Source organism: Cavia porcellus, unplaced genomic scaffold (assembly GCF_034190915.1).
Source record: "Cavia porcellus strain 051 isolate PalLab524CR breed Dunkin Hartley unplaced genomic scaffold, mCavPor4.1 scaffold_2, whole genome shotgun sequence".
Lineage (NCBI taxonomy): Eukaryota > Metazoa > Chordata > Mammalia > Rodentia > Caviidae > Cavia > Cavia porcellus.
In genome coordinates, this window is record NW_026947485.1 from 63,973,139 (window position 1) to 64,001,135 (window position 27,997).

Consider the following 27,997-nt stretch of genomic DNA (forward strand, 5'->3'; position numbering starts at 1 on the left):
AAAGAAAATCTAGAAATGGCAACATTATAGACATCAACCGTATAAAAGTTTAAGTAAAATTCAGTATACCACATAACTTATTCCCAGCCCACTGTTGAAAGAAAGAAGACAGCCTCTATAGGATAAATATTTGGTTTAAGAAGTTTATGGGAAAAAATAAGAATGGTCCTATGGAGATGGATTAAATATAACTATTGGATTAGTTCAGTAAGACCTCCCACTAGTAGATGCCAATCATCAGTGCCAGCAGAGACATAAGATGAAGATGCTTTTAGAAGTGACTGACTTGAAAAAGTCACAGAAGTAAATATTTATTTGATGTTGGTTGCCCACTTTTTCAGAAAGTTTCTAATAAATGTTCTTATCCCATAAGTTCTTAAATGTATCAATGTACATTTCTGTGAAATAATCTTAAATACTTATACATAGCATGTATCCTGTCAAGAAAAGCAAAACATAGCACTCATTACCATAGATTATAATTGACTGGTACCATACATTTCTCATTGTTAAATTTTTAAATATTGTTCTGCCTGAAAAGTTTTAGAAATATATGTTCCATATTGTAAAACAGGAAGTTTCCTCACTGTGTGGAAAAAACATATGGAGGTCAAAAAAAGAAAGGAGGCATCTAGAATGACACTACCACCTATATTGTTATATAATTTTATGTTATATCTATAAATCAGGTGAGAAGATGAATCTTTATCTTGTTTGTCATTCACCATTATATATCTCTGTCTGCCTTCCTGGTTCTCCAACAAGACCACTCTACCAAGTTTTCAATTTTGGGGGAACTGTAATGTAACTTATTCTATATCATTCCCTCGCTCTCAGTTCCCACATCTATTATAAAAGAAAGGTGGTAGTTGGATAAAGAAAAACTTAAATTACACTGCACAGTGTGACTTGAGTTTTTCTGACAACTATAGAAGCGATTCTTAATTTATATTTCCCATTGCCAGCAAACTCAGAACAACTTTCACGTGTTCTTTTGCACTTTTCTTTACTTGCTCTGAACATGACTATATTGACAGTCTTCTGTTAGAGTGAATACTGCCGTTTCTCACCTGTGACGTCATACCAACTTACAGCCTCTATGAATATTAGATATCAGGGTCAATATTAAACACCTTCCAACACCATAACAAGAACCAAAAGGTACACACACATACACATGAGATATTAATAAATTGAAAAAAATTTTCAGTATGAAAAATTTACACAGCAGAATTCCAGTCACAAAGATGGATTTTTCTTCAGTCTTAAAATCCTGCATTTTGAGGTTCACTCCCAAGGAAATCATTATCTCTTCCTCATGCTTGAGTGACACTATAGTTAGGCCAACACAGGCTAGATTATGCTGTCTTATCGTCTCACTACTGCAGAATCCATGTACTTACAATCTCATGTCACTCAAAGAGAAAGCACTGTCCACTTAATGCTATTTTTTAATCAAGAAACTATAGTATAACTGTTGTCAGGCTTGTGCTGTTTCTGCTCCAGACATTTCTGACAGGAAAATGGCATCTCTGATGTTCATTCACGCAACAGAAGATCTGTAATGCTAACTTTTACATTAAGTTCAACCCATCCCCTTTCTAGCATCCTTGTTCAGAGGACACCCTTGTTCTCAGGGTTCATTTGAAACCACTGATAAGTCTCTGTGCCATGGGCCAGTGTGGCAAAGAGAGTGAGATGTCACAGGAAGGCGTGAAGGACTGATTACTCTTGTGCACAGAAAACGCAAGTCAGAATCAGCTCAAGTCTCTTCTCCTGTCCTTCAACCAGATTCACCATACCTCAGTCCCTATGAAGAACTTCTGGGACATCAGCCAACCTTTTACCTCCAGGACTTGCTATGGTGATCTGAACAGTGTAAACTGGCTTGTCATCCATCTTTGCTTTTGATGATGCAATACTAAAAATATTGCTGATGGTGCTGCAAGAGTTTATCATTCATTCAAAGGGAAATCTGAATGAGGACATTACTATTTCAGAAAAAACAATATCAAACCAAATGGGAGACTCTTTGCACTGAGGAGTTAGAAGGCCACCTTACTACATTAGCAGGCTGGTAATATGTGTTGGATTATTGATTCAGTTTTCGTAAGTTTAAAGTGCCTTTAAATCACTTCTGAAAGAAAGTGTGTCGTCAGATCGATGCGACTAAGTTTTGAAAACTCAGTAAGCAAAACTTACATTTGGACTTTTAAGAAACACAAACTCATATGTCTATCATGTGTTTTCTTCCGGGTTAATCCTTACTTTGAAGGGTAGCAGTTTAGGTTTCAACCATCATTTTCCCTGTGTTTCTTGGACAGGTGTATATGTGTGTGTGTGTGTGTGTGTGTGTGTGTGTGTATGTGTGTGTGTGTGTGTGTGTGTGTGTGTGTGTATGCAATATATTTTGTATATTTTGGCTAGTGTTTAACAACATATTAATGTTCACTAGTAGTTAATACCTAAGAATTTGGCAGATATTCAATATGATACATAGTGTGAGATGAAGCAATCTAGCATTTAATGTCATTCTTTAATTCACTGAAAAACATAGAGCGACCACAGCTGAAAGAATATTGCATATATATATTTGGTTTTTTGAAACAGGCTCTCACTATGCAGTTCAAGTTGACTTTGAACTTTCCACATTTCCCAAGCTGGCATCACACTTGTGGCGGTCCTTCTGCCTCAGCCTTCTGAGTGGTGTGCTTATAGACGTGCGTTGCCGCATCTGGCTTATATTTTTTAAAAGCAAGTTGTAATCCATCTGATACATCAGACAGTTTTCTGAGTAACTCAAACAGATCCCTTTACCACTTCTTTCCTAGTGGGAAGAAACAAGAAAATAATAGATAACACACTTGTGTTCCCTTTCCTCATCTATCACATGTTTTCTGCCTGGTTGCAGCAATGAACAGTAGAATTTTATTGGAAGCATATTCCAAAACTTAATTATTTCTCCCCTAAGAACCATTCTCTTAATTAATTGTACAACACTTGTTGTGATTAAAATGATTTTTATCACTTACACTTCCAGAAACTACTTTAGAGGACCAAAAAAGGGTGCCATGACTGCATAATTCTTTTGAAAGTTGTTTCTTTAAAAAGGCTGAAAATAGCAACTACTCTTGATGAAGAGATCCAGCTCACTTATTCCTGTGTATTCTCTCATCTGCAGTAAAAGGCACTTCCAACACTTTGACACCAGCTAATGCTTCAGTGTTGCTTTTCTTCCCAGGAGTCTTGGCTGCCAGCGGGTGACCCTGCACAAGAACATGTTCCTGACGTACATTCTGAACTCCATGATCATCATCATCCACCTGGTTGAGGTCGTGCCCAATGGAGAGCTGGTGCGCAAGGACCCGGTGAGTGCCACGGGGTTTTCCTTTTGATTTTATTTTAAAGAATTCAGGACCTGTAAGTAGTGAATGTGGCATTAATGTTTGACTGAAGCAGCATTTGCATGTGTCATCATATTGACTTCTATCATTGAATTTCTCACTGACAGGTGTATTAGTTCTAGGCAATTCTTAGAAGTAAAGGTCACACGTGATAGTGAAGATTGGGAATCACTAAGTCTTAAGCAAATCCAAATCTTCTGTCAAAATGTGAGGATTTTTTTTAAAAATAGATAAGCAATACTTTATTAACCTCTGAGGGAAATGTACTGAGCACTTCCTGAGAAGAAGATAATAAACTAAGGCAGTGCCTCCCAGTGACCCTGATTTGCCATGAGTGGTGACTAATGGTCCTAGAGGTGGATCCTTCACTATTCAAGTGCCAGGTTAGGCTTCAACCAGTCACTTCAGTTAGCAACAGCTATGCATGTACTTAAATGAGTCACGTAAGTATTATCATACTGTGTGTCTTCATAATTTTAAAAAGATGCATACTAACATAAGAGAATGCAAAAGAATTTAGGAACATCAGGACCTACACTCATAAAGCTGATGCCCACATGCGCCATTGTAGGCAAGTATTAAAGAGAGCAGGGATCTGAAATCATTTAGTTCCATTCCTGAGAACTACAGTAGACTCCTACCAGAATTGTCCTGAGAGTCACTAACAATGATTCCTGTTTGTCATCAGTCTTCTCTCTATCTCTGAGATCACATTTTTCAGAGTAGTTTCCAAATCTGCCCACACTTCCAAATCAACAGGGCAAAGATTGTACAGGCGAGATAGCCACTGTCCCGCCTGATGGCAAAGCGCAGCACTGGTGGCCTGGAGCTGGGGAAGGTGCTCTGGTGTTTCTGTTGCCCCCTGCTGGATGGAGTGAGGGAGCTGGCAGAGGAGGGCAGGCAGGAAGGAGCAGCCAGAGGCAGTGCTGGTTCACTGATATCAGGCCCTGCTACTACCAACTGCTGCAAACCACAACCGAGAGGAGGTGGAAGGTTATAGCACCCTGACTCCTCTTTTCACAGATCAGAGAGCTGAGGATGCAACAACAAAGTGACTTTCCCTGAATCGTGTAACCGATGAAGTGAGAAGCAAGGACTCTGTCCCGGGCCTCCTTACTCTTAGGTTTTATTCTTTCCTTCACCTCACCACGATGAATCTCTGAGTTGGTGAAAGCTTAGCAACACCAAAGAAGTTGGTTAGGATTCAACTGTACCAGATTGATGTAAAAAAAAAAAATCAGATCATTTTGGTGTCATCATACCAAGTGACCCTTGACTTATGGAGATTTTATTTATCAATTCAGTGTGAAAATATTATTTGATAATCCTCTTGGCCTCAGTAAATAGTTTGATCTTTAAAATAGATGGAATACCTTTTTCATAAGGAAAGTGAACCAAAAGATGGAGAAGATGGTGTGCAGGGAATTAACAAAAGAATTAAGATGTGTTATAAACATTTACCAACTCCTCATGGGGGTGTGACCATTGGGTACTACAGACATGTGCTGATTAAACATAAGTAAATAATTTTAAAAGAAAACAAGCACAGATAAAGATAGGATCCATACAGTAAAAGTTAAATTTTAAAATAATGCCAAAAAACAGAAAATGGGTGAAATGCTTGTCTGCCATCTCTTACAAACCTTCCTTCCTTAATTTTAACAATGTACCTTTTCTTTATTGGTGAATGCCCTCCACTTTCATTGTCCATTCAAAAAAGCGTAAGGATGTAACTGCTAATTTCACTGCATATAAAATTGCCAATATGAGATCAGTTTTCCTCTGGAGAAAAAATTTGTATGTTTCATCCTGATACAAATGTGTAGATTTGCTAAAGTCTGTTACCACCTTACTAGACAACTGGAGGAAACCACGAAGGAGCTGAAAGATTGAGAAGTGGCCAGGTAAAGGCTGACCCTCTGACACAGAGGACTTCTGCCTCCCGACACAGCCAGCTTGTAGCAGCCCCACAAAAGGCAAGGAGGAAGTAAATACTTCTCATCCATTCGCTCTCATTTCTAATCTATGCTGAGGATCCCCATTAACTGAACTCAACCAGAAACCCAGGGCCCAACGCCTGATGGATCAGGCTCTGTGGGCACAGGGCAAGGGTAATGGGTGGAAAGCACATCTGGAAGCCCAGTTAGGAACTGTCTAGCGCACAAATAGTAGCCATTGAATATTCTTATTTTTGTTTCTCTGCTTAACTGTCAGCTAACTTCTATAGATAGCTTCATCTTTCAAAACTGACATTTGACAGGTCTGCCAACCCAATGACAAAATGCATGAAATCTGACCAGAGCATGCATTCTGCACAGCAGTGAGGTAATATAGAAAAGCAGCTTAATTTGGCTTCTAGTGGAGCCACAGTGTTAATAACTTTTGCAGTATGAATATATCCAGAAACACATTATAATCCATCTTTTAAAACCATGACATTATTGGAGACAAACTCCTATCTTACACAAATAAATGGATTTGCCTTGATAGGCTTTCTACTTTAATGTGAACTGATTTAAACAAAATTTATCTCATTCAATTTAATTTTAACAAGACACCAGTAAAGAGCAGACACTATCACCATTTTTAAAGCTGGAAAATTGAGGTTCAGTGAAGTGTTCCTCATATGGTGAATACCTAGTGATGGGCGTCAACCATAGATCTGTCACACAAGCCCACCTCTCTCTTCTGTACTACCTGGTACTCTCGTTGTCTTATTTATTTCCCAGGTAGATATATTTTGAAGAAATGGGTTCAGCCATTCACCGGTGAAGACCACCCATAGTTACACATGCAGTTAATTAGTAAAGATGATGCTACCGAGTTTGAAACAGATGTCGGAGCAATTCACTAAGCATCTAGCATGAGAGTATGATCAATCTCTGACTTGCCACTAAGTGGAAACCTTGGGAAAATTACTGTCTATAAGGAGTGAGCCAGAAAACGACACTTCAGTCATTGAATAACCATACCAATCTAGAAGTAATGCTGAAATTATGAATTGTTGTAAATTCTTGAGGAGACTTGCTCCCCCTCTCTTTTGAGGGCTCATACATCCATAGTTCATGCCTCCCGGTATTAGCATAGAAAGGAGTTCTTAATATTTGTGAAATCTTGCTAATTTATCTTTTTTGATATAGTCTAAATTCACACTAAGTTGCCACTAAAATACAAAAGCTTATAAAACCTTACCAATAAAATAAGAACAGCAATAACTGTCCTGCTTAGTTCCTAAGGGGTTGTCCTGGAATCCCAAAGAAACAGAAAGTTTTGTAAAATCCCCACAGTCCTAACATCATGATCAATCATAAAGTTGCTATTAAACCTCGCTTTGTGGTGGCTTATTAAGTCCCTAGGTCCCTAGATGTGGCTTTTCCAGCAGATGTTTTGCTCCATTTAATGCTCTTCACCATCTCATTAGCTAGGTTTGCTGGATGTTTTCCCTTTCGTAGGTGGTTTTAGGGGCAGACATGCCTAAGCACTCTGCTGGTCACAGTATTTCCTAGTCACTACCAAGAAGCTCTGATCTTCCTGGCAGCTCATGTGTGGTGGAGAACCTTTAGTGCAGTCCCTAAGCCAGTGTTGAGTGGTCTGGCAGTGCCTTAGGCAGCTGATTTCCTGGAAGAATGGGCATGTATGCTTTACAAAGGCAGAGACATAGAGAGAAAATTTTCTTCTAGTAAGAATGAATGAGACTAATTCTCCCACTTGCATTAGACCTTCTCATATAGTACATTTAAGAAAAAGGAAAGAAGCTTATGTTTATGGCATGACTAGCACTTGGTTCCACCAATCAATGTATTTTTAACTTAGTAAGTTAATTCAGGAGAAAACTTCTTAGGGAAAGAATTCCTCCAATCAAGTGCTCACTGAGCACCCAAAAGTCAAATTTTTATTTGAATTCATAGAGGGTTTTTTTGGAAAATATCTATTTATAATACCTTCACAATCCCCAGGAATGAGCCAGGCCTCTCAGGGCAAAAAAAAAAAAAAAAAATCCTGTGTTCTTGTAACCATATGTGTGGAATTCAGTCATAGGTTTACTTATTTTAAAGTGTTTTTTGTTTGTTTTCATGGAAAACAAAGGTACAAAAATGAATACTTTTATCTATGTGCCCAAAAGAGGAATTTTCTTCCTTCCGAGGTCAGATAATATGAGCCACCAAAAACAACTTACTTACAAGTGCAATGGAATTTGTCATAAACACTCTGTGCCCTTTAACATTTCCAAATATTGTTTTCTTCCGTAAGACAACCCAAATGCCTCTCACCAAACACATATAAATAGTAGTGTCTGTTCTAAATGACTACACTACAAATGAGTACAATGTCAAAAGTTAATTCATGTCTGTACACTGTGAAACATATGCTTCACCCAAGGAAAGAAACTAGGGCATTTGCTTTTGAGACTTTCTCTATGAACACAAACATTGTTTTCCAGTGATAGTTCTGTTGTATCGCTTATCTAATCTTCTGTATATAAACAACCTAGGGCTGCTGTATCTACACAAGCAAAATTATTTTCAGAAAAGCCAGCAAAGAAATCTCAAGTAGATATGTTTTATAGATTATCCTTCCCTGAAACTATTTGCTATCTCTGAGAGAGACACACATAGTAAAATATGTGTTTTCTCACCTTCAGCATACATATTCTCTCACAAATACATGCACAGAGCCCTAATTTCTTGAGTATCTTTTCATACTCAAAAGATTATTTAAATGGGCTGTGAGTGAAACTACAAATTCAAATGTTAAAGAAAGAGCCATCCCCTGTTGTAATAAATTTGTATATAAAGGAAGTAAATGATAACCAAGAAAGATTTAACTTCTCTTCTCAAGCTCCATCTTCTTTAGGAGTAAAATTCTACACTTCTAAAAAGACAAACTAATAACATCTAAAGGCTAAAAATCACATCTTTAAAATTACAGATCATATGCAGAATCATTTATGTAAAACTACTTTAAATGAATTATTTGATATATTACATTTCTGTTGAAAATCTGACAATCCAGCAAGCATTGAAGTTCTCATTAACCAAGAAGAAAGACAGAGAGAGAGAGAGAGAGAGAGAGAGAGAGAGAGAGAGAGAGAGAGAGAAGCGCCCTAAGAAACAAGACAGAAGGCCAGAAGTGGTGGCACACTTCTGTAGTCCCAGCACTCAGGAGGCTGAGGCAGGAGGATCATCACAAGTTCAAGACCAACCTGGGTTACAAAGTGAGCTCAAGGCCAGCCTGAACTGTATGGCAAGACCCTGTCCAAAAGAAAAAGAAGAAAGAAAGAAACAAGACAGAGGGGGGAAAGATAGAGAAAAGAAAGCAGAAAAAATTTTTGGAAAAGCAAAGAAAGTCATTAATCATTGCAATCTACAAATATGTATTATATTGCAACTCAAATGCAAACTATAACTATACCCATAGTCATAAGTTAAATAAAAACATATCCATCAGCTCTCCCTCTAACTGTGATTTATGCCTATGTCTCCTTTAAAGCAAAAAAGAATGATTAACCTTTTAAAGATATGTTTTTCTCTTTAGCAGCCCAAAAGCTGAGATATGGCCTGTTTTTAAATTTTGATCAAGTTTCCAAATCACTGAACTAGTCATTAAGGGACATAAAGATTTTTCTATCCAAAGCCAAAAAATATATTAAAAAGAAAAGATTGCTCCCTAAAGAGGGAAACTATGTCAACCTACATGTTACTGACTTACTTCTATAGGAAATTTTATGTCACGATACAAAAAAAGGAAAAGAAAACACAATGTCACCATTCAGAGATGACCTTTCTGTCCCTTCCTATCAAAGCTGTCAGTCTTTTCTCGAGAATGGTTTAGTTAGACATATTCTTTCCTGCACTGCAAAGAATATGAAGCATATTCCTTCACTTTCTCTTATTTTCTTAAGTTAAACTCTAAATAATTTATGGGATAAGCAAGGGCTGAAAAAAATCTTCATTTTATTGAGTGATGTGAAAATTGCCCATTGTCATTTGTGTCATTTGAGCTTTTCATCTTTATAATATCTAAATTCATTGTCTTGTTTTTTCTATCCTTTGATGATCTTCATGTTGAGAGTCAGGAGGTAGAATTAAAAGCATTGTTCCTGCTGCATTTAAAGGAATCCAGCAGGATTCTTGTCATTTTCTAGAAAGAAGCTTTTTCTGGTTCTGAGAGGGACAATATAGGAAGATTGGTTTTTATTGCGAACCTGAGCACTTCACACCTCAAAAAATAAAACAATCAAGTCACATTTTCTATAATTTCTTATATAAGGAAAGAGAAATGAATCCCAATTCTGAAAAACAACATGAACTTCTCCTATGATTTGATCAGGACAATTGAGCCGCCAAACTATGTCAAATCTTTCCCAAGAAAGGCCCAGGAAGATCAGTTTAACAAGAGTGCTCAAAGCTGAGCAGCAGAATAATAAAACCCAGAGTAGAAACTGAACTCTTTCTGCCCGACCTGGGGGAGACTGGTACAAGGGAGAGCACATAAACGTGAGAGAAGTGAACAGGACGCCAGAGCTTTTGAAGTGACAGATCAAGGGAAGATAAAACTAGTCTAAGGACTGAAATCATTCCATGGCTACCTTGCCTTGTAGAAAGAAGACCTGATGTCCAAAAAGAATCAAAGGAAAACCACAAAAATGAACTTTTTAAAATGGGAAATGTGTCAAGAGTTGAAGAGAGCAGAGGAGGAAAGGGAACAGGACAAAAAAAAAAAGATGCAGATGTATTATAGACACATGCAAAATAAATGTAAACATAATATACTGCAAACATGTACTCATAAAAATGCATCATTAATTTAAAAAGAAAACCATAGGAAAAACAAGCAATCTAATGTATAGAAGAACTTTTGGTAATTCTGCAAATAACCACTGGTTTTGCCTCGTTTGCAGTGCCCAATGTTGTCACTGCTGCTATTGTAGTAGCGGTTTTGGTTGCTGGAAATTAAGCATAGCTGTACACCACGAGTAGGGGTCCTCAAGACAGTTTGAAACCCAGGGGGCATTTCACAATGTTAGGAGACATTTTTCATTTTGGTACCTGGGAGTGGGATGCATCTGTTTCTGTTTCTGACAATGCACAGAGCAACCTCCCATCGTTAGAAAAAAAAAAAAAATGCACCTGTTCCAAAATGTCAATGGTGTTAGATAAGAAACCCTCCTCCCAAGGACAAAGGCACAGTTTAGGATACTACGCTGGTGTCTATTTTGTTGTCTCATGTCTGTTTTGATGCCTCATAAACCATAGGGACAAAAGGAGTATAAAAATCATTGACAGATCCTAAATTATGTTTTCCAAATTATGAATCCCAGATACATTTCAGGAAAGGAAACCAGTGCAGTCTAGAAAAGTCCAAGAATCTAATGGGCAAAGAACATTTTATAGACTCAACTTCCCTTGATCTATATCGTCATTTACATAAAATACCTGTGATCTATACATTGTGGCTTTGATTTGTGAATGAAGAGGCTGGCACATGGGTGCTCCCTGTAAGCTGAATGTAAATTTTTTGATTCACATTTACTTTACGCTCTGTTCACAGCTGGAACTTTTACCTCTGTCTTTCACTAAGTATCCTTATTTTTTTCTGACAGGTGAGCTGCAAGATTTTGCACTTCTTTCACCAGTACATGATGGCCTGCAATTATTTCTGGATGCTCTGTGAAGGGATCTATCTTCATACGCTCATTGTGGTGTCTGTGTTTAACGAGGCAAAGCATCTGCGCTGGTATTATCTCCTGGGCTGGGGTAGGTATTTCCTCCACCTGAGGTTTGACCAAATTTAACATGTGTTTAAATATTTACAATCTTCTAGTCTTGCTTTCAAAGAATAGAGAAATGGACCTAGATTCTTCAAGGAATAATGACATATGGGTATTAGCAAGAATTCAGTCCTTGAGAGCCCAACAAAGCCCTCTTAGAATCCCAATCACATTGTGATGCATTTGAGGTTTGGCACAGAAAAAGAAGATTATCACTCTAAGAATGTCCACAAAATAAGTTCAGCTACTGGATGAATACCAAATAGGCCCTGAAGAAATAGTATCAGGTTCTCTGCTATCTTATTCTTCACACACTTGTAATGCAAAGAGAATTTTGTATTTTAAATTCTGAACTTCCCACCCTAGCCTCATTTCTCTCTGTCAGTTGATCATCAAGACTCCTCAACTGAAAGTCTAGAAAGCTGAGTCCAGGTGAGAGGCAACATACCAGAGGTTTCAAGTGGAGAAGTCAAGGCTCACCCCATCCTGACCTGAGGCTTTCCTTATCAGATTGATTCACAGGGTAGCTGTATTAATCAGCTTTCCCATCACTGGTGTACAATATCCAACACATACAGTTTAATGAGGAAGGATTTAACTTGGCTCATGGTTTTAGGGATTCAGTCCTTAATCAGCTGGCTCCAATTCAGAAACATCATGAGAGAGGAGGGCAAAGTTGCTTGGTTCATGGTGACCAGGAGAAAGAGCAGGAGAATAATTCCAGAAAGGAATCCAGGGACCAGATAGAGCACTCAAGATCATCTCTGCACGACCCACCAGATACATCCAAAAATGCGCTTTACTAATCCCCTTGGAGAGTCATAGACAAGGACATCCAAAAGGAACAATTTATATACCGTTCTATCCATATTGATGTATGGTAAATTAGTTATGAAACATTTTGTCATTATTGCTGACTGTCAACAAATACATCTGTTAACACACATAACACAAAGGACAAAAGGAAAAAGATACTCAACTATATCAAAAAGAAAATAATGTAGAATGTAAACTATTTATGTAGTTCCTTAACCTTCCTTAATCAGCAACTATTTAAAACTTCATCAGAGTGATTTGAATCTTTCTGTATTAAGTAGAAAGCACACTTGCCTTTCAACAAAATGAGGAGGAAGGATTCAGGTTTCCATAGGCTTCTTTTGCTGTCTAATTCTTAAATAGATATTTCAATTTAAACCCAGAGAATGAGTTTTTCTTTCTGATCTCTAATGGGAAATGGCATATTAGAACTACTGTGAATAACACATTCATATTTTGTATAAACAATCCAACTCTAAATTATTTCAGGCCAAGCATTTAATCAATGACCTTGCTGAATTATATGCTTCATGAGTTTAGAGGCTTAGGTGAAAACTCGATTATTTTGAGTTTATCACCTTTTGCATTTAATTCACAGAAAATGAAAGTGAGTAAGTTTCTTTTGTGAGACATATTTCTTAATTTGATGATAATAAAACCTCTTTCTATAGATATCTCAATTCACTAGTACTCTGTTGCACATAGGTACACCAGCATCAAAATAAGAAGCTTTTATAAGGAAAATTACAAATTTCAATTACATTTAAAAGAATGACCAAAAAAATAAAAAAGAAAAACAACCAAGATCAATGCATGCAATACAAACAAATTGAGAAATGGAAATCCTAGAAGAAATAAGACCTCAAGGGAGGTTTTAGGAGCAATCAGACTCTCCCAGAGGACTTTCCTCCAGAGTGGTTCAGATCCTCTCCTTATGACAGCCTCTTCCACTACAAGGAAAGATTTTCTTTTTCCTGTTAATAGCCATCCACGGAATGGTCATCATTATAGACATAATGACAGTAGTAAGAGTCCTAGGACAGGTTATCGTGTCCCCACTACAATGGTTACTTTGCAAAAGACTTAATTATCTGCTGCTCTTAACTAAACTCTGTGAAATCATGTGATGTTCTGGCTGTTCTAACAAGGAAATTTTTCACCTGTTTTGACCCAAGGTAATTTGTGTACAAACATCTGAGGAATATCTTAAAAGACACACTAACTTTGCCAGTATTTTCCATGCAAATCTAGCTTTTAATTATGGCCAGGGAACCAAATGTGATTTGTATTTCTCATGTTTTTAGGGTTCCCACTGGTGCCAACCACTATCCATGCTATTACTCGGGCACTGTACTTCAATGACAAGTAAGTATTATGGTAGTTTTAATTTAATAGGCTCGTAATAAAAATATTTATACTTATGTGTGCATTCTCCTTATTTCAGCTGCTGGATAAGTGTGGATACCCACTTGCTGTACATCATCCATGGCCCTGTCATGGTGGCGCTGGTGGTGAGTATGGTTTTAAATCTACTTTTAATAGTATTATCTCTTGTTGGAACTTTTGTGAAAATGTAAGTATGTATTATTTAGCATTTGTATTATAACTTTAAAATGAAGAAAATTTAATCATAGTCTAGGTAGAGAAAGCAATATGATTCTGGAAGAAAATATCTTTTTTATTTATAGGGAGAGTGTTACCATAAGCTCATTTTCATACACATCTAACAACAGTGTAGCTTAAAACTTCTGTATGTGAAGGTGAAGACCGAGAGGCTAAAGGAGTGGTGACAAGGTGCTGCTAAAAAGTAATTAAGATAGCACACAGACCCCCTGTATGTTCTTCCTCAGATCCTACAAAGAGTGTAGTAATCTTACTAAAATGCCAGGAACAATAAAAAGTGTTTAGGTGTAAGATGAAGAATGCTACTATCTGAATCTGAATTCAAGTATTTTTATTTCTATCTATGGTTTACTACATTCTGTCAATGTTAGGACCAGCAATACTAATATTTCCATATTATATATTATGTATTATCTTCTCCATTAACCACAAAAACAATTTCATCAGATAAGAGTGAAGAAGTAGAACAGTCTTGATTATAGATCACAACCTGCTCCTGCAGTGTGGAAGTATCCAATCACAACTGATCAAACTGGAATGTCACCCAGAGTATCTTCTAATTCTCCTGGCTTTTCCAGTGGAATTCAAATTGTTTTTGCCATTATTTAGAATAGAGATGTACTCACTAGCCTGTCATGAACCTTTTCAACATACTATAATAATTGAAATGTCTTGCCTTTCTCAAATTTTCAGGTTAAATACTTATTTCTATTCTAGATTTTTAAAAATCACTGTAACCATTTTAAAATGAAGTATCAGTTAAAATTGTAGAACAGGGCCGGGGACATAGCTTAGTGGCACAGTACCGAGCAAGTGCGAGATCATGAGTTTGATTTCCCTCCAAAAAAATCAAAGCAGATTTATCTTTAAAACTAACCTTCACAACCAAAACTAGCTTGTGACCTGTTGCTACAGTTTTCATTACTGAGACAAAAATATCTGACACCCATATTTACTGTATGAAAAGGAGTAGAATTCTATTCCTTGGTAAAAGAAATGAAAACATATGTCTGTGAAAAGACTTGCATCCAAATATTTGTAGCATTTATTCATGACAGTGAAAGAATGGCAAGAATTCCAGTTTCCATTAATGGGAAAATAGAGTACCACTCAGTGTTAGAAATGAATGGAATGCTGATATACACAACGGGGTAAATCTCACAGATAGTATGTTAAAACGAAGTAGCCAGACACAAAAGAGGATAAACTACAGAAATCTCCATTTCTAAGATAACAGCAATCAGTGGTTGCCTGGTTGTGCCAGGGTGGTATTGTTCGATATTTTTTTTTTAAAGAATTGTTAACCTAATGCATACATGTATCTAAACTCAAGTGTATCTTTTAGTTCTCCGTTTTATTTAATGTAAATTTTTTTCAATGACCTTATTATAAAAATACGCATCATTTATAAAAGAAGGCTGGGTTCACTGTCTCTACTACTTTGCAGGTCCATTTGTGGGTCCTCATTTCATTTTCAGTGACAACGAGAAGGCAAGACTTAAAAGAACTCTTTAAAATGTCTAAAAAAAAAACCTCTACAAATCTAAATAAATGAAGGCCATCATTAGACTTGAACTTAACATTTTTACATAGACAGGAAAAACATTTTCTCACTTAGGGGAAAAAGAGAAAAGGAGTACAGATCCAAGAAGGGTCTCCTTGACCTCCCAGATGGTTTTCCATGTTCCATGTGAGTGACGTCAGCTCCACACACTGGACAAAGCAGAACTGAGGACAGGAGCTGGCCTTGCATGATACACATCTCATGATTTTCTCATCCTGTCATATTTTTGCAGGTCAATTTCTTCTTTTTGCTCAACATCGTCCGAGTGCTGGTGACTAAGATGAGGGAAACCCATGAGGCCGAGTCCTACATGTACCTGAAGGCCGTGAAGGCCACCATGATCCTGGTGCCCCTGCTGGGAATCCAGTTTGTCGTCTTTCCCTGGAGGCCTTCCAACAAAGTGCTTGGGAAGATCTATGACTACTTCATGCACTCTCTGATTCACTTCCAGGTAAAGAACCCAACAGTATTAAACTAGCTGATCTGTTCACCTCTAAAGCCCATGATCTTAAACGTTGTAACTTACACTCTTCAATTCAACAGGCCCAGCCCAAATTCCAAAGAAAAGCAGGTATTTAAGACCATTGGTTTCTATTTGACATGATCCACAAGAGTCTCAGCCTCCCCCACCCAGTTGAGTGGTCACGCATAACAGTATCAGTCAGACCTTCTTTTCATAAATAAATGAGGCTTTGGGGTAATGAGAGAGAATGAATTTCCAGAGAGCCGCCCATCTCTTTGCTCAGTTGTCTGATGATCAGGCAAATGTGAGGAATTCAGCTAAGACTCTTCAGTGACTATAAAAGAGAATATCCAGGTACCCAGGTGTTTCTTCACATAAGGGAACAGAAGAGCTACACAGAAGTATTCCTGGACTATTCACCATCTGAAGGACTAGAGAGGAGAATAGCAGCTCTGTTTCCATTTATTCTGCCCCAAATCCAAAGCGTTGCTGAAGCCATACTGCTAGGCGTTTTGACAGCAAATTAGAGCATAAATGGTCCTCAAGCAGGAGTAATTCTAACACAGGCTCTTTGTCCTGATTGAAAATTGAAAATTAGATTTGTTTTCTACAGTCAAGAGTTAATGTGAGAGGGTAACCAAAATCGAATGTGTTAAAAAGAAAGTTTACATAAAGGAGAGGTGACTAGAAACTAAAAGGTGGACCTTTAGAGTACTAATAGAAAAGTATCAAGATACTTGCATAAATGTACCAATTTCTCCCAAACAAACCCCATGATTCTGTATTGCTAACATGCACAAGCTTTTTTGAAGAAAAAAGTTTAGGAGCTGTTTTAATAACTTAAATTATTGTTGTGGCCATCATTGAAGATTCAACACAAGAAAATTGAACAGTGAACAGGGCCTTAGAGGTTACCTAGCCCATATCCTTATATAAGAGATGGGTATAGTTATAATACTGTACTGGTTGCCACCTAGTCTAATATGCTTGTAAAGGATTTTTTTTACTGAACTTTACAAGATCTCAGATTTTAAGTTTATAAGTACAAAAATTTATTGCACTCCACTGTAATCAGCATAGTCTACTAAAAATCTCCATGATAAAAAGAGCAATATATTAACCAGATTTGCTAGAACTATCCAAGTTGTCAAGTAGTAGAATCCACAACCAAAAAAATAGATAAGTAAATTTTTTTAAAAAACTACATTTCTAACAGAATATTATGCTAGCGTAGCCGTAAATAAGGGAATTGTATATTTCTTTTTTCTGCCCTTAGATTCACATGCTATTGCAGTAGTGAAATATTTCACTATTCTCCAATCTACTTATATTGATTATGAAATAAAATATTGCATACAAAAATAACTTCAACTTTATTTTTCCTTCTCTTTGTAGGGATTCTTCGTTGCGACTATCTACTGCTTCTGCAACAACGAGGTAAGCATGCGTTTTATGTGCTACTCACCATTTATATAAACTCAGCCTTTCACAGTTTCTGGAGGGCTTTTGTACACATTCCACTTGATCTCATTTCTACAGTTGACTTTGAGGAGTTTCATGATGAGCAGGATTACCCAATTTCCACTACTACAGACTGAATTTCATCTCCAAGCTGTGGATAATTGTAGATAGTCTCCAGACATCAGCTGAGTGCCAGTTTCCTAGGCTGCATGCTGAGTGGGTCAGCATGAATGGAGGAAGTTATTCTACATCTCCATAGAAAGAGAAGTCATGTCCCTATTCCTTTTGGGAGACCCTGGTCCTTGCTAGGACAGAGCCAGAGTCAGCCAGTTTTTCCTGGTCCACTGCTTTCTTTTCTAGGTGCTTAGTACTTACTATTCAACATTTTGAAAGTTACCCTGAAGTTAAGTTTCTTAAATAAATTATCTATTCTGTGAACACATACAAATAGAATCTAGAGTTCCATGCAGCCAATGTACTCCAGGCTCTTTCATCAGGGTAGCCTTCCTTCCAATACATTCTCGCCTGGGATTGCAATTTATAAAGCATAGAGGTGAGGTCACTGTGGCTCCAGATCTTCTTCTAAGAAACTTCCAGTTTCAAGGAATAAAATTTAAAAGCTTCCTCATTTTTCAGGTGAGAAATCAAAACTCCAAGAAAATGTGCTTTATCCAGTGTCACAGTAGTAGTTGTAGTGGTGGCTACTCTAGCTGAGATTTTTCTGATTCTCAGTTAAACTACTCCATCTCAAATAAATACAAATTTCTGTAACTCCTTGCCAGAGTTTTTAAAAAGTGGAGCATGCGTCCTGAATAACTGTGTGACTTTAAATGCAGAAATGAGTTTTAGTTCATTTTAATTAAATCCTATTAAGAATAATTTTATATAAGGCAAGTCACATTTTGTTATCAATACATTATTTTCCTAGTAGTCATTAGAAACATTTCTAACCAATATCAAGGTATACTTGATTTATTTTCTATTCTCTAATTCTGTAGTTAAATAATACCTAGAGACCATCTAAAATATTTTATTACTCTGTAGTCTATTACCCATCTCTAACCCAACATGGCAAAGTATTTATTCTCTCTTCATTTGAGGCATTTTATTCTTTCCTTCCTTCATTATGTCATCAATACCTTATTATTTTAATCAACAAAAATATAGTGTTCATTATTGCTATTGGCCAGGGTAGGATCCTGCTACAAAACGAGATACTCTTCTGTTGCCAGCTGTTAGACTATCATCGTCTTTATTTTTTTTTTCTTTTCTTCTTTTGAATAGTAAGAAACAATAAGTGAGCAGGTCATAAATGGCCCTATATATAGTACTAAAATGGTGCATATTCTAGGAAAGTATAGCCATGCTTTCTGAGTTGTTTCAGGTGACATGAAAAACTTTTTTTTTTCACCTAAATAGTGTCATCCTAACTCTGATATCATTGGAAATGTCAGACATGGCAAACCCGGAAGAGAGTGTTCCCAACAATTAAAATGTTTCGAGTTTACTTGAGTCTGTTACCTGTTTTGTGAAATAGGGAAATCATGCCCCTTTTCATTAAGATCTGGTTACCAGAGGAAGGTGCCAGTGTGGCATGTCTAATAACACAGAAATTGTACACTGTGCCAGATGTAATATTGCAGGTCTTGTATTTTAGGCATCCAGTCTTGGCTGAGCATTCTGTATACACATCACCTTGCAACACTAAACACAGACAGGCACTCACACTTGGAAGAAGTTATTTCCAACTGCGTCTGAGATAGAGCTGTGATGAAACTTGTCTGACTCAATACTGAGTTTTTGCAGAAATCCAGGGGATTGCAGTGTTGTTATACAATGGCAAGATGGGCATTTTAATTTGGATTTATTGTCAGTATGTTGTCCTTGGTTGCTAGAAACAGATGATATAGAGGGCCCATGCACAGATGAAAAGCAGGAAAGGAATTTGGAGAATTAAAGTAATAGGAATCAGGAGACATCCACAAGACCATCCTTATATCAAGCATTTCCTATAACAACTCATCCCATCTTCAAAAACCACAGAAATTATCCAAATATGAATAAATTATTTGGTATCTTATGTCCCTCAGAAAGATGATCATAAACATAAATATGCATAATTTCTTTCCAAGGAGTGGTTTAGCATGGGGAATACTAATAGCATACTACATTTCCTCCCTTTTGCATGTTTCTTTAGTTGCGACTAAAATGGTTTGTAGACCAAGGTCACATGTGTCCCTTGTACCTCCCTCTCTCTCCTTCCTCTCTGGTCTGCAAGGCTTTGCTCTTGTCTGTAAAAGCCTCTCCCTATGCCCTGTTCTTCTCTCTATGATATGCCTTTTAATAATATTCTCTTTTCACTACTTATGCAAAGAATGTTTCTGTTTAGAAATTCCCTCATCAATAAAGTCTGCTTTTCAAGTTTAGTGTCTTTATTTCCATAATTTTCTAAAATAGGAAGAGGGAGAATATAGGCAGGTACGAACTTAAGGATGTATATATTCAGCTAGATAAAGAGAAAGATATCCCAAGAGACTATTTCCTTTCCAGAGACAAAAAAATTCATCTGGGGCCTCAAAGCTAAGCAGTAATTTCTTTGTTCTAGACAAGTCTTCTCAAAACCAAGCAAACATCAGAATCTCCTGAAAGGTTTCTGAAAACACAAATTGTAACGTCTACACAGAGTGTGCTATTCTCAGACATGGGGCTGATGCTCAAATGTACCACCTTATGTAGCTCAGTAATAGAACTAGGTGTGATAATTATGTCCTCAAACCAACAGATCACGACTTTGGTTTTTAGAGCTGGCAATAGATAAATTAATCTGATGAGAAAAAAATGCAATTTGTGTTCATTGCTTTAACAAACAATAAATTTATATAATTCAGAATTTTGTATTTTATGCTTACAATTGACATCTCCTAACAATCTATAATTATTCAGAAACACCAAAAGTCCCCCTACTTTTTTTAAGGGCACTGATTCAATACTTTTATTATTGTCACAACAGTAGCATCAGGCTCAGCCTGCGATGTTGTATGAGATAATTGCCTTTATTAAACTGTAATTATTGAAGTGTCTTTTACATGCTGCTCAGGGACTGTTCTTATATATGTAGTTTACAAATTGAAGTAGATTACCATCTTCACACGAAGGGAGAGTTGTAATTTGAGATGCAATTAGCTAGGGCTGTAGAACTTTCTGTAATAATAACTTTAAAAATCAAAATAGACTTCAAAGCCTTTGGATCTTGCTTGGGTTGGGTAGGTCATCAATATACACAGATACATCTGATGGAGATTATTTTAAAAGTACAGTTGACATAAAACACTTTCATTTTCTGATGGGACTTTTTTGGTACATGCATGTACTAGGGTTTTCACACTGAATTAGTATATTCCCAATTCTTTCTTATATTATATTGTGACATCAGGACTCTCTAAGTCACTAAATTCTCCAAGCTAGGCTCAAAGTTGTGGTCCTCCAGTCTCAGCATTCCAGAGTGCTGAGATTACAAGTGTGGGCTACCATTTCTGGCTTTTCTTCTAAGAGTTTTCAAACTCACTCTGAACTTCTGTCTACCTCGGACACCCTAAGTGTCTGTTTATGCTTTCCAAGGACAATCTTAGAAAGGTTCTGAATTCGTACGAATAGTATAGTTCTTCTGTAGGAAAAATATACTGAGCCAGAATCTTCCTGTTCCTCAACAGGACATTCATTGGTTTCCTGACTATAAATCTAGCTTTTACAGAGCTACAGTACAACTCAGAGGAAGCCAAGATTCGCTCGGGACTGTGGCTCGGCCACATCCAGCTCTCTTACTGTGGTCTCAATTCTCAATATGATCTCAATTCTCTCTGCTGAAAGTAAAAATAACAGTGGTGCCCTCCTAAAAGGGCTGTCGTGATGGTTATGTAAGTTCACACAAATCAAGTGTTGGCGACACGGAAACTTTATGCCATCCTTCGTCCCCTATGTGGCTTTAACCAATACAAAGTTCAGCCATAGTTCACATCTCACTCTTTAACACTGTTCTTATCTTAGTTCCTTTTAAATATAATTGTAGGTAAAGTGCTTTATACCCTATGACCAGACTGTTGTGTTCAAATTATCAGAATGCTAGACTATTCTCGTTGTCATTTGTCATTCTGAGTCTTCCAGTCGCTCTGCTATGAGGTGATAAATCACCAGCTACGTTGCACGCCATCTTGACTTGTTTTTCAACAAATCATTTGACTATTTCTTCTCTTAAATAAAATATACAGAATCACGTAGATACTAATAACTATTAGGGGATGGTGTTTACTTTTTCCTGGAAATTTCCAGCCTTATACATTTCAATATGTTTGAAAGTAGATCATTCAGATCTACTTTCACATTCATTCATATGTAGATAAAATGACTTTCCATGATCAAACAGTTACAGGACTTACCTCATGTTACATTGTCCCCAGATTCTCTCTCAGGTACTTAGCTGTTGTATTCAAGTTCAGCAACAGAATAAACTAAAAATACATTAAGAAATAGAGACAAAATGGTTTATATGTATAAGATATCAAAATATTTTGATCACATGTGAATGTTTCAAAATATATTACGGTTTAAGACATACTGCCATTAGTTTCCCATTCAGATATTCCCTATCACTTCACACACCTCTATCCAGTCATTCTTGCCACTTTCTAAGCAGTTCCAGAAATCCTGTTTTATGAGTGTCTTTACAAGGTGTAATTTTGAAAAGTGCTGGTAAGCACCATCCAATAAAAGGGTGGACTTAAAATCTATTAAGATGTGTCCCCACCTACGTTTTTATGGGGCCTGGCATCATGTGGCTTCCGGGTCTCCCACAAAGACAAATGAACCACGAAAGGTAAACATTTTGAATTAATTCAGCACTCCGAGGCAGCCATGACAACACAACTGAGGACATGCAAGAGGATTTTCAGCACTGTTTCAAAAAACAGCAAGAATCACTGAATATGTGTGTGTGAAGCAAAGGAGAATACTTTTAGAGGATTAATGGCAGTGTGTCTTTTATAGCAATAATTTTTTTAAGTTTAAATGTCTATCTTATACTTTTTTAGGGATAAAATATATTTTTTTATTTTAAAGAGAATAAAACAAAAGAGAACAGACCAAAGCAAATCAGAATAATGCAAGCAACACAGCACTTCACAACAGACAACAAATATCAACAGTAGCTACCATGATGTCTCTTGAGCATACCTTCACATACAATAATGTCAAACATAACAAAATAGTATAAAATCATTCAAGAGAAAGAAAGCATTACAAGATATTCAAAACCAAACTACAGGAAATGAACAATGGTTACTATAATATCTCATTTTCCTTAAAAAATTTGTTTATACTATTACATGTAATAAAATCTAATAAGATACAACAGGACAGAACGAATCAAAATACAAGAACAGAAGTTTGGTAGGTCTTCAAAGCAAGATGATAGTAAATCAGCAATGGCTGCCATAATGTCTTGTTTTCTTCAAAGTAGCTGTTCATACCATCACACATAATAAAATCAAACAAAAATAAAACCATTCCAACCAATGAATGAAAACATTGTAAGACTTCAAAGTAATATAATGGGAAACCATGATTACCATAAAATCTTATGTACTCTTACCATTTCTTACACTAGGGAGACTACATGGTATTTACACATGTGAGTTTGATTTATTTCACTTATGAGTATGGTCTCTCAAGTTGCATCCATTTGGGATTGGAAGTCCCATTCGACCCAGCTATTCCACTTCTAGGCATATTCCCAGAAGAACTGAAAACTTCATACCACAGTGATATATGTGCACCTGTGTTTATAGCAGCACCATTTGTAATAGCCAGATCTTGGAAATGACCTAAGTGCCCATCAACTGAGGAATGGATAAAAAAGATGTAGTATTTTTATATAATGGAGTACTACTCAGCTACAAACAATGATCACATCTACCTTATTTTATACAGAATAAAACTTGTCATATTGAGCAACAGAAATTCTTAAAAATATGTAATAGAAAGTGTGTGGTAATCTGTCCACAATACTAGGGGAATTGGTTTCTACTGGGGAAAAATATGATGTATTCCTTACTTTATATATTCAACATAATCTGAGCATAAGAAGAAAAAGAAAACAGCAAATAACCTTTGCAGAGAATAGAACAGTTTCCCTTTTTGCATGTCTGTCCCCCAAGATGATAAATTCCTTGGCCACAACACATAGAGCTCAGTCTTTGAGTTCAGAATTGACAATTTTACTTTCTTTCACCTCTGATAAGCTCCAAGAGACCTGAATTCAAACTTTGCTTGGATCATTTCTGCAATCATATAAAAACAAGCCTCCCTTTTCATTTCCAGGTCCAAACTACCCTGAAGCGCCAGTGGGCCCAGTTCAAGATCCAATGGAACCAGCGCTGGGGAACCCGCCCCTCCAACCGCTCGGCTGCTGCTCGAGCTGCAGCTGCTGCTGCTGAGGCTGGCGGTGACAATATCCCAGTTTACATCTGCCACCAGGAGCCGAGGAATGATCCACCCAACAACCAAGGCGAGGAGGGTGCTGAGATGATCGCTTTGAACATCATCGAGAAAGAGTCATCTGCTTGAATGTGAAATACACACAGCGTCGTGATCACTGAGCCTTCATTTCCTGGGGGAAAAATAGATCATTCATTTAAAGTGATTCCCATCCTCCCAGGAGCTGAGCATATCATTTGTGAAGATTTATTAAGTGAATTTGTCCATAGTAATTCTGGAGAAAGTTATTCTTGGTACTATTGCTTTGGGAGACAGTCTAGGAATGGAGTCTCCCACTGCAACTTGTGAACACCATCATTCATCCAAAACTGAGATGCAGATGTCTTAGTAACGCAAGCAAAGTGTCCAAGAAAAACACAATTAAATTGACCTAGTTCAGATACAGGGTGCTCCTTGTAAATCTTGAGCCATTTATACCTTTGAAAAATTGAAATCACTGTTAATACTTTTCTTTTTAACTCGAGATTTTGAATTGGACTATTTCTGTATTTGGCTATGGATCTAACTTTTAAGTTTTTTATTTCAATCAATTCTGATATTTCTCACGTTTTGTCATCCATACAGTGTAAAATGCACAGATTACATGACCTCTGCAGCACAAAATCGCTTTCAGACATAAAGATGACTAGTAAAGTGGGTAGAAAGACATGCATTTGACAGGAAGATGTAATCCTTTGAAAGCAAAAGAAATTTAGAGATAATTTTCTGGAACTGTTACACACTCAGCTTGATTTGAGATAATCCTGTCCATTGGGCAGGCTTTAACGGCTGAGAAGAATTGGACTCTGCATTGATTGTGCTTTGGTCACTGACATTTACGAATTGGAAGGTCACAAAGAATCCATTGCTAAATTTTTCACAAAACTGCCAAAAATGTAATTCTTAGTGAAAGAGAATACTCTTTAAAGAGTTTTCTACTTTCCTAAAGTACAGGATTTATAAAGCAAATCACTCCAAGGCTTATAAAGCGATTACCTCTTGCCCTTGGGTGCTATCTAACAGTAAAAGATAAATTTGCTTAAGACTGGAAATTAAAAGACTCCATAGAAGTCCATTAACTGCCTTTCACCCAGCTTCAGAACTAAACAAGAGCTCAGTCTTTACCCAGAAGAATCAGTAGGGCTAATTAGAAATCGGTTTCGAGTTGACCTCTTATTTGCTGCTATGAGCAAAACAGGAGAGGGCAAATGTAACTGCTACAAGTTGAACCACATATTAATTTATGTTTTAAAAAAGTTTCTCATAATTTGATTGTATTTCCACATCTCTCTTTACTTCCCAGTATGAGAGCTTCAAAAATCCCTGAGTAGACCAGTATCATTACTGGCACCAGAAACTGATTTGTAAATTTGCAGCAGTAATTGGTTACCATTATTTAATTTGTATGTTAAATGAGAAGATACATTGTGATGCTCCATATCTCATGTCTCATCAGTGTCATTTTATGCTACCTTTCAGAGTGATTTAGTTTTGGAAGACAATAATTGCTTTGTTCTGGTCATATATTTAATACGTCGGGAGAAAACTATTTTTCTCAGAAATAATGCTATTTTGGATACAAAAGTAGTTTAAGTCTCCTTTACTAAATGTAAGGGGGGAATTGAAAAGATGGTATTTTTGCAATTGCAGTGTTATAGTAATGTTCCTATTTTTGTTTACAAACATGGAAAACAGAGTATTTCAGGCAGCTCTAGTACAAATGTGATAATATATTGCTAAAATATTTTAGATGTTATTGTGCTAAAATAGTGTGGGCTGAAGAAATCAAAATAGCTTCTCATAGTATTGTGCATAGTGATAAAATTATGTGAAATGCTTATGCTATGTATATGTATAAATTAATACAGAGAATATTAAAAGTAAAATAATGTTTATTTGCATATTTTTTATAAAACACACTACTCATCTTGTCATCCATTCATCTTGTCTTCTGCTCATTCCATGCTTTCTTTTGTATTTCAGTCATGGGCTACAATTATCCCTCCTTGTTCTGTATTGCAGAAGGGAGAAGGATAATCCAAAACTAGAGATTAGAACTGATTTGCAAAAATATCAAGATCCTTAATTTTAGTAATGCACCCACATTCAGCTTTGGGTTTGACTATAAACTCAGAGGTGAAGTTTCTCATATTGTTGATAAAACAAAAATCAGATGCAACTGTCAGTCTATATTGTGTAAGTTCAAGGACCACAAAAAAAGAAACCCAGATCAAAAAAGTACACCCTTTTATTGTTCTTGAGTATTTTTTTTCTCATTATTCTGAGACCAGACTTGATCTGTCCAGTGTCAGTTAGGATCATTTGAACTGTTAGTTTTTAATATAGGTCAACAGAAAGAGACTAAGATTGGGTAGAAGGTAATTAAGTATCATTAGAATTCATAAAGGCCGGTATTGGACTTTCAGATCTAGAATACATGAAATGGAAAAAATAAGGATGAAACAAAAGCTGTGAAGAACTAATAAAATGAAACAGGAGCAATTGGTAGGCACTGCACATTGCGCGGTAACATACAAATTTGTTATCTTGAGCTCTGGAGAACTTTTCAGCAAAGGTACATAAGGGCCTGAATGTGTGTTCTAAAGGAATATGAATGCATGCTGTTATCTTTATTATCTTGGAGAACAAAGGCAATTTTCCATCGTAGTATTAAACCAGATTCTTAAGAGAGTAAACTGCATTTAGATGAGTAGCTGCCCACCTGCCTTGATTTTGTATTACAAAGTGATCCAAAATATGCTTTTGGTGAAAAGAAATACCATGGTTCCTGAAGAGAGGAAAGATGTTGAAAGAGATATAACGGAAATGCTCATCATCGTGGAGATACACATTCATTCATTTCTTCATTCATTACTCATTGGTTCATGTTACAGACACCTCCTACCCTGCTATAAAACTATTAACTAGTTATCATGCCAAAGTTTCTTGGCAGTGATGACTGCTTCTTTTTCTGTGTTGGCGATAAAAGCCAACACCTACTAAGTGAAAACCATGACCACAGATACCATTTGAGGGGAAAACAAAATGACATATGTAGGTGATAGTCATAGTTGAATATGAAATACGACCTTTGCTCTTCATCAGTGCTGGGCAGAAGAGCTCCAGCTACAAGAAGCACTCCCAGCAAAGGATCTCACACAGTGTCTCATTAGGGAATCTTGCCTGACAACAAATTCCAAAACAGTGGTTCTTCTGTGGACATTAGAGTTACTGCTTATCTCGGGAGTTAATGGTGGGGATTGAAATGAGAGTATTCATAAAATGTAGTCAAAAAAGCAGTCTTAGAGACACGATCAAGTGACCTCAGAAGAAAACTCCATTTGTTATTTTGAAAGAGCCAGGAACCTTATTCCTACTTCCAGTTTACATAAAATTAATTCTTAATGAACTAAAACCTGGTGTGGAAAAGGGAAATATGATAAATAGTAACTGGAAACAATGAAAAATAGTAATAAAATGTGCCTTCCGGGGCAAAGGAAGGTAAAGATGGCACACTTGAAAATTAAGAGCTGTGTTTCTGATGATTTTTGTTCATAAAAACTAACATCTTTTTCTTGTGATCCCTGAATCAATCACAAGAAGCATTGAAAGAAAAAAGACAATTGAAATTTTAACTAATTTATACCTGAAAGATTCTACCACTCCATCTTTCTCCATTTAGAGGCACAAGCATCTCTGAAAGATTTCAGAGATTTGCCAATATCATAACTATTGGCCAGTCAGTCCCTTATATCGTTGATCATTGATCAGTGTTCATTTTCCATTTACAGAAATCCAGTGCCTTCAACCCAACTGTCTCAGAAAGCCTTCCACTGTGACGTAAACCGTGCCCTCTCTCTTCCCCTATTGACTAATAACTTAGCCTCATGGCACTATAATCCTCTTTGCTTAACAGACCTATTATCATATAGTTTAATTTGGAAAAAAGTGCCCCCAAATAAAATATCAGTGTATTGCTCATGAAGTGCTAAATAGAAATTCTCTAAAACCAAGTTAGTGGTCCTTACTTTTAACAAAAAGATCCAGAACACATCAAGAACTTTGTCTCCATCCAAACCTCCCAGACTGGCAGACCAAAGCTAGCACAGTGGTCCTTCCCACAGAAGCCTCACATCTAAATATAGATCCAGCTGCAAATTCCCAAGTTATCTGCACAGCAAGAGGGGTGGTTACTCTGTGAGCAGCCAGCGTGTCTCTTTATACGGTGCCTTCTCACTGAGCCCGTGCACTGTAACCTCTGTGTGCCGCCATCAGGAGAAGGATATTGTGGGCCAAAGTTATGGAGAACATCTCGAATACAGATAATTTATGAAGAAAAATCGATATAAACACCAGTCATTGAAACA

General features: G+C 36.8%; 1 protein-coding gene across 1 annotated transcript in view; it reads left to right on the top strand.

The window, feature by feature from the left end:
* Positions 1 to 23,736, top strand: part of Calcr (calcitonin receptor) — a gene marked incomplete at its 5' end in the record, with an annotated part of 41,080 nt that extends 17,344 nt beyond the window's left edge. The window contains 7 exon segments of the mRNA NM_001172924.1: positions 3,242 to 3,368; positions 11,008 to 11,161; positions 13,296 to 13,356; positions 13,436 to 13,502; positions 15,411 to 15,629; positions 17,037 to 17,078; positions 23,475 to 23,736. Of these exon segments, the coding sequence (NP_001166395.1) occupies positions 3,242 to 3,368; positions 11,008 to 11,161; positions 13,296 to 13,356; positions 13,436 to 13,502; positions 15,411 to 15,629; positions 17,037 to 17,078; positions 23,475 to 23,720 (916 nt within the window). The 3' untranslated portion in view covers positions 23,721 to 23,736.
* Between the last annotated feature and the right edge of the window lie 4,261 nt (positions 23,737 to 27,997).